Raw genomic sequence first — 17,430 nt, 5'->3', positions numbered from 1 at the left:
AGGTCAGATTTCCACCCTCGTGCCACCCCGGCCTGGAGGCCTCAAGGCCACTGCCCTGAGTGTGCATCCTCTTGGAGCCCATCTTGGTTTCCCTTAAATGTGCAGGAATGTGCTGGAGTGCACCAGGCTGGTTAGCTTTTATGTCTTTCCTCGTAATTACCTGTACCTCGAGGCTAGGAACGCCTTAGTTATTGCTGTTCCTTTGCCTCGGGGACAGATTACATACTCAAATAGATATTTACTAATTTACTAGGTTTCTGGAATTCCACACTGACATTTGGGATTACGTTTAAACGATTAACAATTTCCTAGACAGAAACTGTTTTCCACAATTCACAGGGGCTCATGATATGTCCACATCTTTATCTGGAACTTTATAAATGCTGGAAATGCTATAAACACTTCAGAGCCCTGTGTTCTCTGGGGGAGGGAAAGGCTGGGGGTAAGCACATGGACAGAGCACACGGACAGCTCCAGCGAGCAAGGGCCAACAACAGGTGAGTGCAGGATTATGAGAAACTGGAGGATTTGGGATCCCGGGAGACATGTGGTCAAGGGCAGTGTGCCTTGTGGCCTCCAGGCCAAAGTGATGCTAGAGTGGCTATCTAGCCCGGAGCCCGGGGGCACAGCACAGACTTCACTGACCCTCTGGTGAAACAGCTCTGTGCCCGGCATGAGAGTGGATCCTGTGACCCTCCTGACCCTCCGACTAAACAGCTTTGCACCTGTGTGAGAGCAGATCCTGACAGGGTTGCACCAGCACCACCTTACAAGGTTCCCGAGGCTCCCTGGTGAGGAGCTGCCTCTCTGGATTTTGGCAGCAGGACGTGAGACCCTCCAACGTAGACTTGCTCCTGGCTCTTCTGCATGACATCAAGCCTGTTTCTTCACTGTCTTCCTCAGGACCTGGTGATGTCTTCATTTCACAGCAGGTAAGGCCTTTGGGGTCCCTGTTTAAAGTCCCCACAGCACACTGGGGTGGCATAGGCAGACACTGTCCGGCCATTTGACTGCCATGCTGGAGGCTTCAATTTTGCGTATTGTAAAAGACCAGAGTGGAAATGCTCCAGGTGAGTGCAGGTGCTGACAAGACGGGCAGCCGAGCATCTCCGTGCCCACGCACCTTCATTTGCAGTCAGGATACCAATAATCTCATAGGATGGTGAGATGATATATGTAAAATGCTCACTGTAATTTCTGGTATATAGCAGGTGCCTAGTAAATGTTCTTTTGTGATTAGATGCCATTCTGGAACCGTAGAGGCCACAGGGTGTTCTAGTGGGAGTCAGATTCCTGGAGCATCATCATTTGTGGAAAATGTGGACTTGACTTCTGCGTTGGAACAACCTCAGGGCCTTTGGAGCTCTTGCTGCTTGCCTGATCCTATGAAAAAGGCATGTGGGACGGCTGGACAGAGAGAATGAGGAGCACCCCTGGGCAGGCCTGTCTGGCGGGACCCGGAGACTACAGGTGAAGGAGAGGGCCTGTGGGCGGTGGTCGGAGAAGAGAGCAAAGGTGTCTGGAAAACAGGATTTTGAGGATACACTTAAGAAACAGTCTGTTAGTTTGAAAACAAGAGTATGAAGAGGAGCCCTGTGGATGACTATGAATGACGTGGAAGATTTTGTAGGCATATGGTCAACAGAGCCTCTGTTCACTGAGGAAGGAGAGTCGGCAAAGCAGCGGAGAGAGGATTGTTTGACAGAACATCACAGTCAATAAACATTTGTTGAAATGGACTTAGGGACATTTCGGATGCTATGTGGAAGCCAGAAAACACCACCACTAAGAGGCAGGTACAACCCCACCTTCTCCAGGTGGTTTAGGCACACACACTTCCTCCAGGGCCATCCTAGGCCCGTGGGGCTGCCAGGTGGGACTTGGAGTCAGATGACCTGGGCTCCAGTGCAGCTCTGCTACTGTATCTCCTGGCCCCTCAGTTTCCTCAAATTCAAAAGTTAATGAAATTGCTAATTCTCAGCACATCCGTGGAGATGGTGGAGGACAGCTCCTTGCCTAAGTTCCCAGAACGGGCCCAGGAGAAGGCCAGGGCTCGGCCTCACTTTTCTCTCAGAAGGGAGCTGGGAATACTCTGCAACTGCAGACAGAATTGGAGTGTGTGCTTTTGTCCTGGGAGCAGGAGGGAGAATTCCAGACACCACAGATGCGCGAGGCAGATCTGTGCTCTGAACACGTTCAGGATCATTGTTTGGTGACTTTCCCTCTCACAACAGCCCGCAGTGCGGGAGAAGGATGCCTTGAACTCACACAACTACCTTGAATTATGGCACAATTGAGGGAAAAAGAAGGCCAGTAATCATCATCTAAGTGAAGTTTGCCTATACGTAACATTATCTTCTGTTCCTGGGAAATAGACAATAGAAGATTAACATGAAAAGAAGTTCTTTCCACTTGCATTTCTGGCCACCAAGAGCCAACAGACCTGGGAGAGTTTCCTTGTTGGCTTCTGTCTGTCTTCAGCAGCCAATATACACAGAACTGCACTTACTTCGCTGGGGCCTCCATCTTTCTTTAGTGGGGACTTTTCTTCTGAGCAACGTGCTCAGCCCCGTTTAGACGTCTATGCTAGGGAAGCTGTTACTAGAACAAGTAACGTCACAAGGTGTTCCACCTTCAATACGCTAAAACCCCGAAAGGGTTCTGTCTAGGTCTCAGATTTGCCCAACACAAATCACACTTACTTTCCAACTCCGTTGACTTACCCTGTGATTATTTACTCTAGGCATAGATGGTAGCTTAAATTTGAGCTTAGATTAGATTTTAATCATGGGTTTGTGCTATATTAATACTTAGCAGTCTAAGATATATGTAAAATGAATAAAATGTTTAAACAACATGATGACTACATTTACATGACAACCCCCACCAAAAAAAATGAGTAGAAAAACATACATTTGGACATGAAGTGACCAGGAAGTGTTCACCGTACGGGGTGCTGACATTATGCCATGCCAGAAGCTCTGGCCATGTGATAGGACCGAGACATCGCTTTTCTAAGATGAAATAAAGACCTGCATGGAATGTTCTTGTCTTTGTATATTTAATTGGAGTTTTACAAATTTTTATTTAATCTAAACCAGTGATTTAATTCTGGCAGTCTTGCTGGATGGCGTGACTCACTCTTGTTCTACCAAACGTGGTGGCTGTTTCTGTGCTGCCTGGTGAAGCCGCATCAATGTAATAAGCCTCTGCTGTCCCTGGTCTGTGGCAGTGGTCCCCTCAGGGGACACTCAGCAATGACTGCAGGCATCTCTGGTTGTCATGAATGGGTGGATGCTCCTGGCATCTGGTGGGTGAGGCCCAGGGATGCCGCACAGGTCCCGTGGTGTGGAGGACGGCCCCCATGGCAAACAGCCATCTGCCCCCACATGCCAGCACTGCAGAGGCTGAGGAATCTGGGTCAAGAGCGTGAGACATTGGCACTGAGTCTGAAGAATCCTCCCCCAAGTTGTATACTTCATTTTTCCTTGGTGGCATTCACAATTTGTGCTTTTCGTAGACACGTGCTGTTTAAACATAGCTCTCAAATGACTGGGATGTGAGCACAGGAACAAATTACTTTCAGTGAGATTTTAATGACAAAACAATCATCCTGTGAGTTCTGTTTAATCCAAAATGCCAGCCAAGTCAGGTGAGGGTCCCTTCCTCTGACCACCGGGGTCTGGTCACTCACGGATAGACAGTGGGTTTCACTTAGCGACTCTGTGCAGACAACCTTGCCCTGGGGGGCGGGGGGTGGGGCCATTATCCACGGCTGACACTCTCTTTAACTCTCCTAGCTTCCTTTCTCTCCCTCTCTCCCTGCCTTCTCTTCCCTTCCCTTCCCTTCTCTCCCCCTCCCCTTCCCCCTCCCCCTGCCTTCCTGCCTTTCCTGCCTTTTCTCTCTTTCTTTCTTTTTTCTTGCAAGCAGTATGTTAAAAGCAGGAGGCCTCACCTGCTTCTGGACTGCCTACTTTATAACCTAAAATTTAGAGAGGTGAAGGGGAGCAGTATTGTACAACTTAGTTTATTTATTTGATAGATGCAGCATTGTTTCCCATACGGGGAGACTTCACTTTAAATCGGTCTTATTTCAGAAACATTCTTGTCCTTACCTTGGCATTGGCTGTTGGTACATCTACATGTGACTTAAACATTCGTGGCATGTAGTGGATTTGCCTTTGTGTGGACAATATTTCCACAAAGGTTTTCTTCTTGACCAAAACTTTAGTTGAGCTCCTCTGGGTCCTTTACTAGAATGCACCCGACCTTGACTTCCCTCTCTGTCCTTGTAGGATCCAGTTTGAGCAAGAATCCTTCTAAATCAGTTTAAGAACAATTCCCCACCATCTGTCTGAGCACTTGGAGATCCTACCACCCTGGCCAGCTATCAGCAGTGATCCCATCAAGTCCATTGGCCAGAAATCCCTTCTCCTTGATGCTTCCTGTGGGGAATTTTCCATCCACTGACCCCAACCTGCTCCCTACTTGTCCTCAGTGGGGTTCGAGTTGAGTCCAGTCTCTCTGACTGCAGGAGCTCATTGCATGGCCCCTGGACCTCTTGCCCTGCCCACCCCTCCTGGAATGGTCTGATGTACCATCTTTAACAAGTGGTAAATTTTTTCTCGAATAGTACCGCAATTTCTTTCCATTCTCGGCTAAATAGTGCCTGTCCTCAATTCCATGTTCATCCAGTAGTTACTGAATGTCAAGTAGCAGAGAATTTTTGTTATCTCACATGACCAAATCTCTGTATTATATTTTGGACACCACCCTCTCTTTGGGAGAGACAGTGCCTAGACTCTGTAACATTAAGTGCTTCTGTAGCACTCAGCTCTACTGAAGCCTGCTTAGAATAACGGTACAGCTTTGTGGTCCAATCCTAATATTTAAGAGACCAACTCTCGGCCGGGCGCGGTGGCTCAAGCCTGTAATCCCAGCACTTTGGGAGGCCGAGACGGGTGGATCACGAGGTCAGGAGATCGAGACCATCCTGGCTAACACAGTGAAACCCCGTCTCTACTAAAAATACAAAAACTAGCCGGGCGAGGTGGCGGGCGCCTGTAGTCCCAGCTACTCGGGAGGCTGAGGCAGGAGAATGGCGTGAACCCGGGAGGCGGAGCTTGCAGTGAGCTGAGATCCGGCCACTGCACTCCAGTCCGGGCGACAGAGCGAGACTCCGCCTCAAAAAAAAAAAAAAAAAAAAAAAAAAAAAAAAGAGACCAACTCTCAGTGGTATTAGAATGTGTGTCTCTTGATGGCTGTTCTCGGGGATCTTATAGTAGATACTGTTCTTTTTCTTTTACTCTTCCAATTTAGAAAGAAGTGCTGCTGGATGACTAGGAATGTTTCTCAGTGGGGCTACTTGCACTGCACGTGGGATGCCCTGAGAGGAGACAGTGGCCCTGGAAAACGAAGGTTTGCTTTCTAAGAGAAGCTCCAATGAGGACGTCACTGCTTTATGGTGCTAAGAGTCTCTAGATCCCTAATTTTGCCCATGGTGTCAAACTTTGCAAGGCTTGGAGCCTGAAGTGAGTGATATTCCCACCATTTCAGCGAGAAGGAACATGTTGGAGAGAAGAGTAGCATCTCTACATACCTCCGATGAGAAGCATAATTGCCAGTGATATGTCCAGAACCGTCACAGCCAGGTGTGGGGCACCTACAATCAAAAACGCAAATTGTGTTAAAATTGAAAGGAAAAAAATTCCCTGAAAAATTAACTATTTTTTATCCAAAAAGCAAACTAACTCTATTGCTTCACCTCCTACTTGAAAGAGGCTGAGTGGAGCTGGAAGTCACCGCGGCCACACGCACACCTTCCAGAGCACCGGGAGCTTCGTGGCCGCTCAGCTCCCCACAGTCTCTGGAGCAGATGCCGCACTTTTGGTCCCCAGGCTGCTCATTCTAGAATCTGTCTTCCCTCCTAACAGCCCACCTTTCCTCCCCTCATTCTTAAAGCTCAGGAGAGCCAGCAACCATGGGGCTTGTTATTGCACCAGCCCACGCGTGAAGCAAGGCTCACACATGAACAGACGTGCCCCGAGGTCTCAGGGAATGGTCTTAGTCTGAACTCAGACCCCAGCACTACAAAGGCACCCCTTCCACGGACTGACCAGGGCTGCCGCCAGCCTGGGTGGCCCCAGGGAGAAGGGAGAGTAGCGACCTGTATCTGGACCATGGGAATGCAGGCCAACCATCTCTCTGATGACCACTGCACTCAGGCAGGTTTGATAGCCCTTAAAATAGTTGTTACTCTTGAGCAATATGAGTAGAACATAAATCAGTTCAGATCCACCAGGTCAGTCAGTGGAGAGGCTCTGAACAGTTCATGGGGACATATGTTCATCTACTGAAGCCTACCGAGGTGACCCCATCCTGTTTCTTAACTAAGGTCTTGCCATTTCTCTAATCAGAGACTTTTTTTAAAAGAGCTTTATAATTATATTGCCCTCCGTATAACTTCTTAACTATGCTGTCTCAAGAATAATAAGATAGCACTGCAAACACATTTGCTCTTTGAGCTATTTCAGTTGCATTTGTACCCACTATGAATGTAAAAATTAAGAAAAAATTCCCCTTTATTTCTATTACATTGGTAACTCTCCAAAAGTGACAAGGATAAAGCAACTTAGTGAGCAATATTACCCCCGTAGGGAGCATCAAAGCGTACCCCATGCCCTTCCTGCCTCAGTGAGCACCTGAATTCTTGTCAAGATCAAGAATCACAATTTAAAAACAGTTAATACATGTCTGCTGCTCCTAGAGATTTCAATTTGCTTTCCACTCAGAAAGTCACTGTGGATAGGATATTGGGGCTGAGACCAGGACAGCAAGGCGCTTCCTTAAGGTGGGCTTTCTCAAGATCAGAGAACGGCAGGGATTAGAGTGGAAATACATGAAACTGGCAGAATTTTAAGTGTATGAATGTCATATTTTGACACTTGGGTGTGTAAATGGTTTTCAGTACTCTCCTTTAGTCCTAAGAAAGGGAACAGAACTCTAGATCTCAGGGTATAGAAATGGATGTTTTCCATATCATATTAGAGGAAAAGTCTAATTTAGGACCTGCTCCCGGGAGAATGAGGGTCACTGAGTGAAGAAGCAGTGGAGGGTTCTTCTGTTACTCGCCCTTCAGACTAAGGGTAATTGGGGTCTTTAAAAGAGGAGTTTGAGGCAGAACAGTGATGAGGTATTTCAAACAGTCTTTGCATATCATGAACAACACTCCAAATCCAATTGTTAGACCTGAGTTTTGTTCAAGTAACAGCTGTTTACATATACTTAAAGTTTGATCATAAGACTATTCAGTCAGTTGCTAAGTAATTATTACCTAAAAAATAAATTAAATGACTGAATTTAACTAGCTAGTTTTTCAAATGACACCTTATGTGGGTAAACTCCAAACCCATAAGCTTACACAGGAAGGCATATTTGAAAGCAACAAAAATCATTCTATCCAAGAGAAGCTAATCTTGGTGCATGTATCTGTATTAAAAATGTATCAAGAAACAGTAATATATACTTGGCATTACTTTTTGCTTAAGAAAAGAAAAAGATTCTTAAACTTTCTAATTCAAGTACATAGTGCATGTTTATTCAAAATTTATTCATTTTAACATGGCTAAACATTTTTGAGATGTTCTTTTTTGTTGGGGCAGAAGGAAGTTGACTCTTCTCAAATTTAAAGTGAGATATTATAGCCAAATAATTCAGTGAAAATCGTATTTTTACCACCTATAAAAGTTTTTGTGGTAGTTTTTATGTGTTTAAATGTCATTTATGAATGTATAATCCATTGTTTGATAAGAAAATAGGTGTTTTAACCAGTGACTGTGGTAACTTAATGTCCTGTTCAATATTTTTATTGCTTGGTTTATATGTCCTTCTTGTTATGGGAGAATATGTCTCTCTAAAAAGCTTATTAATAACACTTTCCCAATTTATATCTTAAAAAGCTAAAGAACACTGGATTTATACAATTTTGGGAGAGTAGAATAAAACAATTGATGGCTCTTGCTGCATTTCTGGGGTGGGATGGGGTTGTGGGAGAACCTGAACTACTTTGAAAACATTAGATTTCAGTATAAATATAACTCACAACTGCTAGCATTGAAGGTGGTGGGGGGACACTGTGTGGGTTTCATTTTATTTAATTTATTAATTAGTCTTTAAATTAGGGCTTTTTTTGAGATTACTGGACCATCATTAAATGTGATTATGTAAAGAGATTAATGATACATATGGAGGCTCCACCAAAGTCCACTAACTAAGCATTACTCAAGTGCAGACTGCAAGCTCAAATGTATCTGTGTTATGAGATTAATTGCAAATAGCAGGTGTGGTGCTGAAGTCTACACCAGTGGGATTAGATGAGTGTTACGCCCTTAATTTTAAAATCAAACTAGGTTTCAGTAAAAAGGTTTTTAAAATGTCCTTTTTCATCATGAGAACAAACAAAACTAGATTGACTTAGCTTATTTTTAGAGCTTTCACCGTGTTGAGGAAGAAAAAAAAATCACTGGAAAGAGGCCTTTCTCTCTTAAAAGGATTGTTCTCATTTCCAGGGTTTCGAGGTGGGTGGGTGGGGCGTGCATCCCACGCATGCCACTTGCTAGTCGCCTGAATGAATGTGGGGAAACTCTTTGGCCTGACAAGGCTCACAGGCCTCCTGGGCCTGACGTGGTCTCCTCCTGAGACGCCTCCGCCCGCCTGCACAGGCTCCTGTGAACACCAGTTCAGGCTGCCCTCAACGTCAATTCCCATCACCAGCGCCCAGAGCAGAGACATGCTGGAAACACTGGCTTTGTCTCCCTGAGATAACCAGCCCCGGTTTTCGGGGGTAGTAATTCAGCTTTTCCATCTTTAGGTGGTGCTTCTAGACCACAGAAGGCAGCCCCGACCGGCTTTTCAATGGTTCCTCCTTCTAACTGCTCTTGGTATCCATTTTTATGTTATTGTGCAAGAATTTAAGGCTCTTTAAAAATTCATAGATTTACATACAAATTTCCTAGCTTTAAGAAATCTCAACGTTAAAAAAAAAACAATGTTCTGAAGTCGATGGATGAGGAAGTGACTGTTCATCTAACAAAAGGGATCTTCGCCTCTCAAACCCAGTCAGCTCCAGGATCCTCGACAATGGGCGTGGCGTGAAATTGATTTACAAACATGCGATTTGCATCTGCCCATCTAGGAGCATGCCTTTTCCACGAAGGAAGCCCAGGTGGGACAATCGGCATCCCCCGTGGATAGAATCAGACGGCAGCCTGTGCTGCACAGCTTGGGTTTGGAAATGGCAGAAGAGATTGACTGGGTTTCCATGGAAACGGCCTCTCAGCTCCCTCGCAGGGAGGCTCCGGCTCTCAGCGCTGCAGCACTCAGGCTGCTGGGGAGCGGAGTGCGGATGGGAAGAGCACCACTCACCTAGCGCCCCGCCTGCTTTCCTGACAGTTACCACCACCAATAGCAGCAAGGCTATTTTAAGTTCCTGTAGATGGTTAAGGTGTAAACGTGCATTAAATAAAACGCTTGGTTATATATACACATATATATAGATTTTCTTTTCTCTTCCAAAGATACTATTGGTAAAAACAACTGGAGAAAGAAAATGATGAACAAATAATCTCGAAATCCACACGAGCCGCCCCACAGATATTTTCAAGACAAAAATATTCCTGATCTAGCTTCATCTCTGGTCATGGGTTTGCCTGAGATTAAGAATTTAAGAGAAAAGAAAAAAGAAAAAGAAAAAGAATTTAAGAGAAAATAACTTTTGGTTGTACATATTAAGAGAAAATAACTTTTAGTTGTACATATTACTATTATTTGTCTTGTACAGACATTTAAGAACGGTGATGGAAAAAATCATAATCAAATATTTTAAGCAGTATTTACATTAGAGCCGATATGCAAAATTCAGGCAAATTCTAAACAAAACAAAACAAAACAAAAACACCCAAGCAACAACAAGAAAACAAAAAGTAAAAGACAGGGACACTCATAAGCATTTGGAACTCTGACTTTAGGGCAGGAGCCCTTCTCAGATAGAAACAGCTGCTCCTGTTGCTTTTGCAGATCTGAGGCATCAGAGAAACCCTTGGACTTGACCCCTTGCCCCTTTGTGCTCCTGGCCTTGTCTTTACTATCCACCACCAAAGAGACAATCTCCATGAACCTACGTAAGAAGCAGCATTGACCACACGTCCACGGAGGTCATAAGATGTGTCCCCTAACGTAAAAGAACTCAATATCTAGGCATTAAAATACATCATCATCAAAAATCATATAGTTTTCCATTGGTGCACGTCATGCAGCTGGAACACCCACCAACTGGCTTTTCGGATGCTCTCTGATGTGTCCCTCTCAGGACATAAACCCATTGCTGTGCTGATCTCCTCTCATTTACAAAACCACCTGAAGCAGGGTGGTGTACACGAAACAGCTGTGTCCACCGACTGAAGCTGTTCTGTAGCCCAGTTACTCATACCAATGTCTTGAAAGTGCTCCCTCTAGAGTCTGTCATCCCATCCTCTCTCTTTCAAAAGGAAATAGAATGGAAATTAAATAAATGCTTGCAGTTGTATTCAGCAAGGCATTGAAAGCAGGACATGATCTTCAGGATAGGGCTGCCTCTAGTTAAATGAATGCTCATAGCACAGCACATTCTACTGCCTAAACCCACTTTACATCAATGCTATTAGAAAACAAGGCAGAGACTCCTGGAGACAGAGGCCAGAACAGAGCCCACAGCACAGACATTCATCGTCCAGGGGTCGGGACAAGCTGCCACGTGCTTTTGTTGAACGCCCAGAGTCAGTGAGGACAACATCCGACCATCGCCTGCAGAGCAAGTGCACGTGGAAGCTCAGAGGCCACAGGCCTGGGAGTCCTCCCAGCCTGACTCAGCGTTTCACAGGAGCATGACCGCGGGGCGAGACCCAGCCAGTCAGCAGGGCCTGGGAGTCCTCCCAGCGTGACTCAGTGTCTTACAGGAGCATGACCGTGGGCCGAGACCCAGCCGGTCCACCACTATCTATCTCCAAATCGGTCTAAAGGGAGAAGTATCTAGAAGAGACAGCATCTCTCATCATGATAGAGTTAACTACTTATTATTATTATTTTTTAAAGTCTTCTGAAGGAAGGCTAAAAGGATTCCCAGAATGTTTCAGCTCTGTCCGGATTAATGATTTGGGAGGCTGCCCTCATCTAACTGAGTCATTCCTCAAAGGCTCCCCTGATTTTGAGCTCAGCAGCTAAAATGTACGGAACAACATTGAATATTTGGAGTAATAATGTAAATGTCCAATGGAGAGACTGAGTTCTTCTAAGAATTTCTCAGAGAGCCAACTCATGTGTCTTTTTTCATTCCTGTGTTTCATGATAGCTCTATCATGGAGACTTAATTAGTAAAACACAAAATATGAAAAAATAGATTTTTTTTCTTTATCCTCCGAATTAAAAGAAAACAACAAAAATAAATAATTAGGCCTTACCTATAGGAGAAAAACATATTTGTAAATCAGAATGATTCTGGCCACATGAATAAGGCTTTGCCCCGCTTACATGAAAATTTCAATTTTAAAACTTATCTTTTGCCCAAATAGATCTGGTCCTAAAAATATATATTGCTCTAAAGCACCGGAGACATGGTAAACAATTTTTTTAAATATGTATTTTTTCTTTAATTTGAGACAGAGTCTCACTCTGTTGCCCAGGCTGGAGTACAGTGGTGCAATCTCGGCTCACTGCAACCTCCTCCTCCCAGGTTCAAGTGGTTCTCCTGTCTCAGCCTTCCCAGCAGCTGGGATTACAGGCATGCGCCACCACACCCACCTCATCTTTTGTATTTTTGTAGAGACAGGGTTTTTGCCATGTGGGCCAGGCTGGTCTTGAACTTCTGACCTCAAATAATCTGCCTGCCTTGGCCTCTCAAAGTGCTGGGATTATGAGCGTGGGCCACCACACTCAGCCTAAATATATATTTTAATTTTGATTCTTGTCATATAAATGGGAAACAATAAAGAAATGTAGAGAAAGGCAAAATGAAGACATTTCAAATGGGAGAAAAAGGCTCGATACTCATTTTTAGTCTGTACTGCTGCAGCTTTCTTTCCAAACAGAAAGAGACCAGGCTAGTTAGGAGCAAGCAGTTCGGAGCTGATCCTCCGTGTCCGACAGCTCCACATCCTTGTATTCAACCAACAAAAAAAGATCAAAACTATTCAGAGAAAAATGATAAAAAGCAATAATAAAAATAATACAAATTTTAAAACTATACTATACCAACTCTGTCAATGGCATTTACTTTGTATTAAGAATTGTATGTAATCCAGAGAAGGTTAAAATGCATGAGAGGATGTGTGCAGCTCGCAGCAGGGACTGGAGCCCCCTTGGATTTGGTATCCTCAGGCGTCCTGGACCCAATTCCCCGGGGACACTGGGAAACAACTGCCCTGCATCACTCCTGGTCAGTTTCTTAAAGAGATTACCTGAAACTCAAGGAAAGGCAAATCCTGTAAGTCACTTTTCAATTTGTAAGATACTCAGCGGTTTCGTTTTCTTTTGGAATTCCATGCGAGGTATGCATATTTTGCACTTCTTCCCATGCTAATACAGCAGCGCAGGATCCCGCCGCACAGGGCTTTGATATTTTCCAAGCCACCTTTTGCTACCTTCTCCTGGGTGGGGTCTCCACTGCCTCCCCCGTAGGCACCTCAGCCTCCCTGCCCTGTGCCCTCACCCTCTCCCAAAGCTTCTCATTAGGAAAGGGTGCGGCGGCATGCTTGCTACTTAGAAGTACCAGATACCGGAAGAGTGCTGCACACACACCCTGACAGCCTGGGGTAGGGTGCTCTTCTCACTAAGCTTCAGTCACTCTCAGTCTCCCCAGAGTCTTTGTCCCTGAGATTCTTAGAGGGTCTCCCATTCTGCTTGGTTTCCTGAAAGTCAGGTGAGGGTTTTTCACAATGTGATGTCTAGGATATTCCAGTAGTAGGAAAACCTACACATTTCAAAGTGTGAAGTAGACTTGGCTCTATTAGGGGCATTTAGGTGGAAGGTTTGCTTTCTGATGTATGTAAACTGTAAACACAAAACTCCTTTCTTTCTTTTGGTTCCCAGTACTTTTCTTTTTAAATTACACTCGAAAATAACAACAACAAATACATGAGGAAGAATTTTAAAAGTACCCTTATCATAATTTTTTTTTAAATTTCTTTTTCATGATGCAGATAAGATTTTGGAATAGGCTAGGCCCCAAGTTGCTGAGAACGTGCAAGGGTCATCATGCAAATGAAACTCCAACGTTCTGGTCGTAGGGCCTTGTGGCTGAGAGGGTCCAAGAACTGTGAAGTTATGGCAGGCAAAATAGCAATGGGGCGTGTAAAGAAGCGTTATTAGTTCTATCATGCCCAATAATTGTAGTAACCAGAACACACCCCTGGTTCATCTGGATGACATGCAGGTAGTATCACCCGTTGATCAGCAGGAATATTGGCCAGGGGATCTACACTGTGACGTATGGCTCCAGTGCCTACATTAGCACTAGGTCAGCCTCTCACCTGCACCATGTCCCATCCAGCCGCCCTGCCCCCGGCCCTGGTGCGCCGATGCCCTGGAGGACGCACCCATGCTGCCCCAGCTTTGGGGACAGCGTGCTGGATGAGAGGGGCTCTGGGAAAGTGGACCTGGGCAGTGCTGGTGACGGGTCTGGTCCCACTCCCGGGCTTGTTTTCTGGGGACTCTCGCGCTGCGGCTTGGCTGTTTGAGGAGCACCCAGGGGCCGCTGCGGCAGCGTCACTGTCCATGCTGCATGCAGTCTGTCTGTTTCCCGACCATGCAGCCTAGGAATCTTCACTCATCCCTCTGTGTTGATCATGCTGCCCTTGTTGCCAACACTGCGAACCGCTGCAGGGCCGAAAGGCGCCCCAAGTACATCCAGCAATAGGCTCCTGTCCAGTGCGGCAGAACGTACCTAGCACATCCTGACGTCCCATTCACTTAACGGGATGTGTCCATGGGAACTGCTGCCAGAGCACATGCACGTCCAGCAGCAGTGGAGCGGCTAAGCAAGAGGCTGGGGCAGCCGGAGCCAGTATTGGGGTTGGACTCGGAGGACCCATGCAAAAAAGAAATACAAAAGGTGACTGGTGCAGCTGACGCAAGGCAACAGAACCACCACCCCAGCCTCTCGCCCTCGCGTGGAAGAGTGAGTTTCATCCAGGGCCTGATGCATTCAACCACACGCTCAGGATGCAGGGGGGCCCCCAATTCCACATGCAAAGGGACGGACCTCACCCAGGGTTGGGACACTGGGGCCTGGGATCGCAAGAGAGGTACTCACCTTGAGTTGATTACATTGAGCTCTAAAGCAGCTAACACCATTTATATGTAGTAAAAACACACTTCAAAATACATTTTATGCGGGTTGTTGCTGGGAATTCCTTTCTGGCGGTGGGATCCGGGATGAGATGTGTAAGACTGAGCATCTCTCCCTTACTCTCAACACAGCCATTATTAGATGGTCTGGAGATGCTTTCACAAACGGTCCTTTGTCCTTATCACTCTCAGAGGCAAGGACTGTTTGTCCCTTAGGGTAAGGAACCCCCTGTGGAATGAGTCACTCATCCTGGAGGGTTAATGGTGGGGGCTGGGAGGGGTTCTCTGCAAGGGCTACTGCCTTGACAACACCAATTTTCCAACACCAAGAACCCACTGGATTTCCTGTGAGACCAAGACGGATGATCCACCACCACCACGGCGACCACGCTCATGGCCAGCACCACCACTGCTCACCACATGCACACACTGGCGCACACACACTCACTCCCCGGCCCCAGAGGGCACACAGGGAAGCAGCAACATTGGCCAAAAACCCAACATGGCTCAGACATTATTTTTTTAAATCTGAGGACCCTGAGGCCCTGAGACACTGAAAGACACATTCTGTGTGGGGTCAGACACAGACTCCGGTGTGGCCTGGAGGGGTCCTGAGGGCAGCGACTTCCTCCACGGCTGAGCCCCGGCATGGGGATGGCCACCTCCTACCTCCCTCCGGGCATGGGGACGGCCGCGGCCTATCTCCCTCCGGGAGGGCTTAGACTCCTTTTCAGTTACATAAGGGAGGTTCAGAGAATTTAAAAGCAGGTCAGTTTCCAAAAGCTGGTAGACTTCAGCTCGCCTTAGGAAAGGCAGGTCTTCCAGGACAGAAGAAAGGAAGGATGTCTAGAGCCACCTAGACAGGAGGGATGTACATGTTTTTCCTCTTTAGCGGAAATGTTTATCCTCATCTTTAATATTTGTGTTATTTTTAGCTTTCTACTTTTTCTTGTTTGCCTGGTTTGTGGATCTTTTATTATTATTATTATTTTTGTAGCCCTTAACTTGTCTCATAGGGAAAAGATTTTGTATTCTAATTGGGGTTTTGGGGGGTGTTGAAGATTCTGCTCTGCCTGCAGCCTGTGTAATCCTGGAATTCGCTGAGGTTTTTCACACTTGGGGGTCACTTGATGTTTTCTATTTCTTCCTCCCACATTCTGCCTCGTGCCCCATCCTCATGTATGATTTTAAAACTTTTTTGGGGTTTATTTACTCCTCTTTCAGTCTTTCATTTTTTAAAAAATGTAACATATTCTTCCTTTCTACCACGGAATCTGTCTTTTCCCTCATTTCAAATCTTGTTTTATATGTCAAATTTACAAATTATTTCACAGACTTAATTTTTCAAGAGGTTTAAAAAGAAAGATAATCCAAAAATCTTTATTTTGCAGGCAAGGAAACAGATGTAAAGAGTTAAGTACCTTTAAGATCAACAAGGAGCAACAAAGCTGAGATTACAGGAACCATCTCTCAACTTCTGGTGCATTTTTACTGCACTAAACTCTTCTTACATGTTCCCTTGTTATCAATAATGCCCACCCCCCAAATCTAGAATCTATCATGTGATCTATGGGGTGGGCTCATTTGTTTTTAAAGCTCAAAGGCTCATTCGTTCCTCTCTTTGTGCTTTTTATTGATGAGTTCACATGGACTTTCCAGGTCATATAAAATTGAGAAGATTGAAGAAGATTCTAGGAAAGAAAATGAAATTTATCTGGAGTTCTGAGTCAGGAAGTAGCCATCCATAGCAGTTGCTAAAAATTACACTGTCCTCTGCTTTTCATGTCTTCCCTCTGGTTACGAAGAGGGCCAAGGAGGGCAGAGACGTCAGAGCACCTGCTGCAAATGCTGCAGGTATGTGGCCGTCTCATGTTCTGGCTCTGGAATCAGTGAGGTGTGATCCCCGGGGAAAGACGAGAATCGGCCGAGTGGACAGGGGAGAGGGAAAATCAAGAAGGAGAGAGGTGAGTGGAGAAGATGGGAGGAGAAGGAGAAAGGAGGAGGAAAGGAGAGGAGGAGCTGCTGCAGGTGTGTTACGAATACACCAAAGATCCTGGAGACTCCAGTGTCCAACAGGAGGCTCACAACAGTGGAGTGATCCAGGAGGCCAGGGATGCAGGGCTGGCCCAGATGGACGCTGGGAATGGTAGCGTGTCCAAATGTGAGATGCTGGGCACCCCCTGGAGACGGTGCTAGCTTTGGGGCTCAGTCCCTGCTCTGACCTCTGGGAGAGAAAAACAGGGCCTGCTTCCTTGAGGCTCTTGACTTTCTGTTGGGTGCCTTAACCAAAGATCCCTCACTCAGAACTGAGTGTGGAGTGTGCCGTTTTCACAGATCCTGTGGCCTGTGGGAATCTGTTTCAAGAGCAAGTTAGGGAAAATGGGCTGGATGAAAAAAATGAAGATGGGCTTCCAAGAGCAAAACAACAAGAAAACTATGATCCACCCAGGGGTGAGAAGACTGAGCTCAGGTGTGTTGAGATTCTGACATTCATCCCCATGGACTTCCTTTCACATGATGCCACAGCAACATGAGAGCCACGCTCGCAGAGTACTGTCCCGCTCCAGCGCGAACCCCAGGAAGAGAGAAAGGGTACGTCCCGCTCCGGCCCGACTCCAGGAGGATAGAAACTGTATGTCCTGCTCCTGCCTAACCCCTGGGAAGATAGAAATGGTACGATCCGCTCTGGCCCGACTCCAGGAGGATAGAAACCATATGTCCCCCTCCAAGCCGACCCCTGGGAGGACAGAAACGGTATGTCCTGCTCCGGACCAACCCCCAGGAGAACAGAAATGGTATGTCCCGCTCTGGCCAACTCCGGGAGGATGGAAACCGTATGTTCCCCTCCAGACTGACCCCCGGGAGGACAGAAACGGTATAGTCCACTCTGGGGCAACTCCTGGAAGGACAGAAACAGTTATGTCCTGCCTCGGGCTGACCCCCGGGAGGATGGAAACGGTATGTCCCGCTCTGGGCCGACCCCTGGAAGGATAGAAACGTTATGTGCCAATTGTATTCCGACAGTGGCGGTGACGGTGGAAGGACTTGAAACAT

The 17,430-nt window shown here is 46.2% G+C and overlaps 1 protein-coding gene across 9 annotated transcripts in view; it reads right to left on the bottom strand.

Moving 5' to 3' along the window:
• The window catches only part of MYT1L (myelin transcription factor 1 like), a 542,339-nt gene that overhangs the window by 55,526 nt on the left and 469,383 nt on the right, over nt 1-17,430 (bottom strand). For all 9 annotated transcript variants that reach the window (XM_030921195.1, XM_030921201.1, XM_030921198.1 and 6 more), the window contains one exon: nt 5,600-5,662. In XM_030921195.1, the coding sequence (XP_030777055.1) occupies nt 5,600-5,662 (63 nt within the window). The remainder of the gene's footprint in view (nt 1-5,599; nt 5,663-17,430) is intronic.

This window comes from Rhinopithecus roxellana, chromosome 17 (genome assembly GCF_007565055.1).
Source record: "Rhinopithecus roxellana isolate Shanxi Qingling chromosome 17, ASM756505v1, whole genome shotgun sequence".
In the NCBI taxonomy this organism is placed as follows: Eukaryota; Metazoa; Chordata; class Mammalia; order Primates; family Cercopithecidae; genus Rhinopithecus; species Rhinopithecus roxellana.
This window is presented reverse-complemented; position numbering and strand designations above follow the sequence as displayed.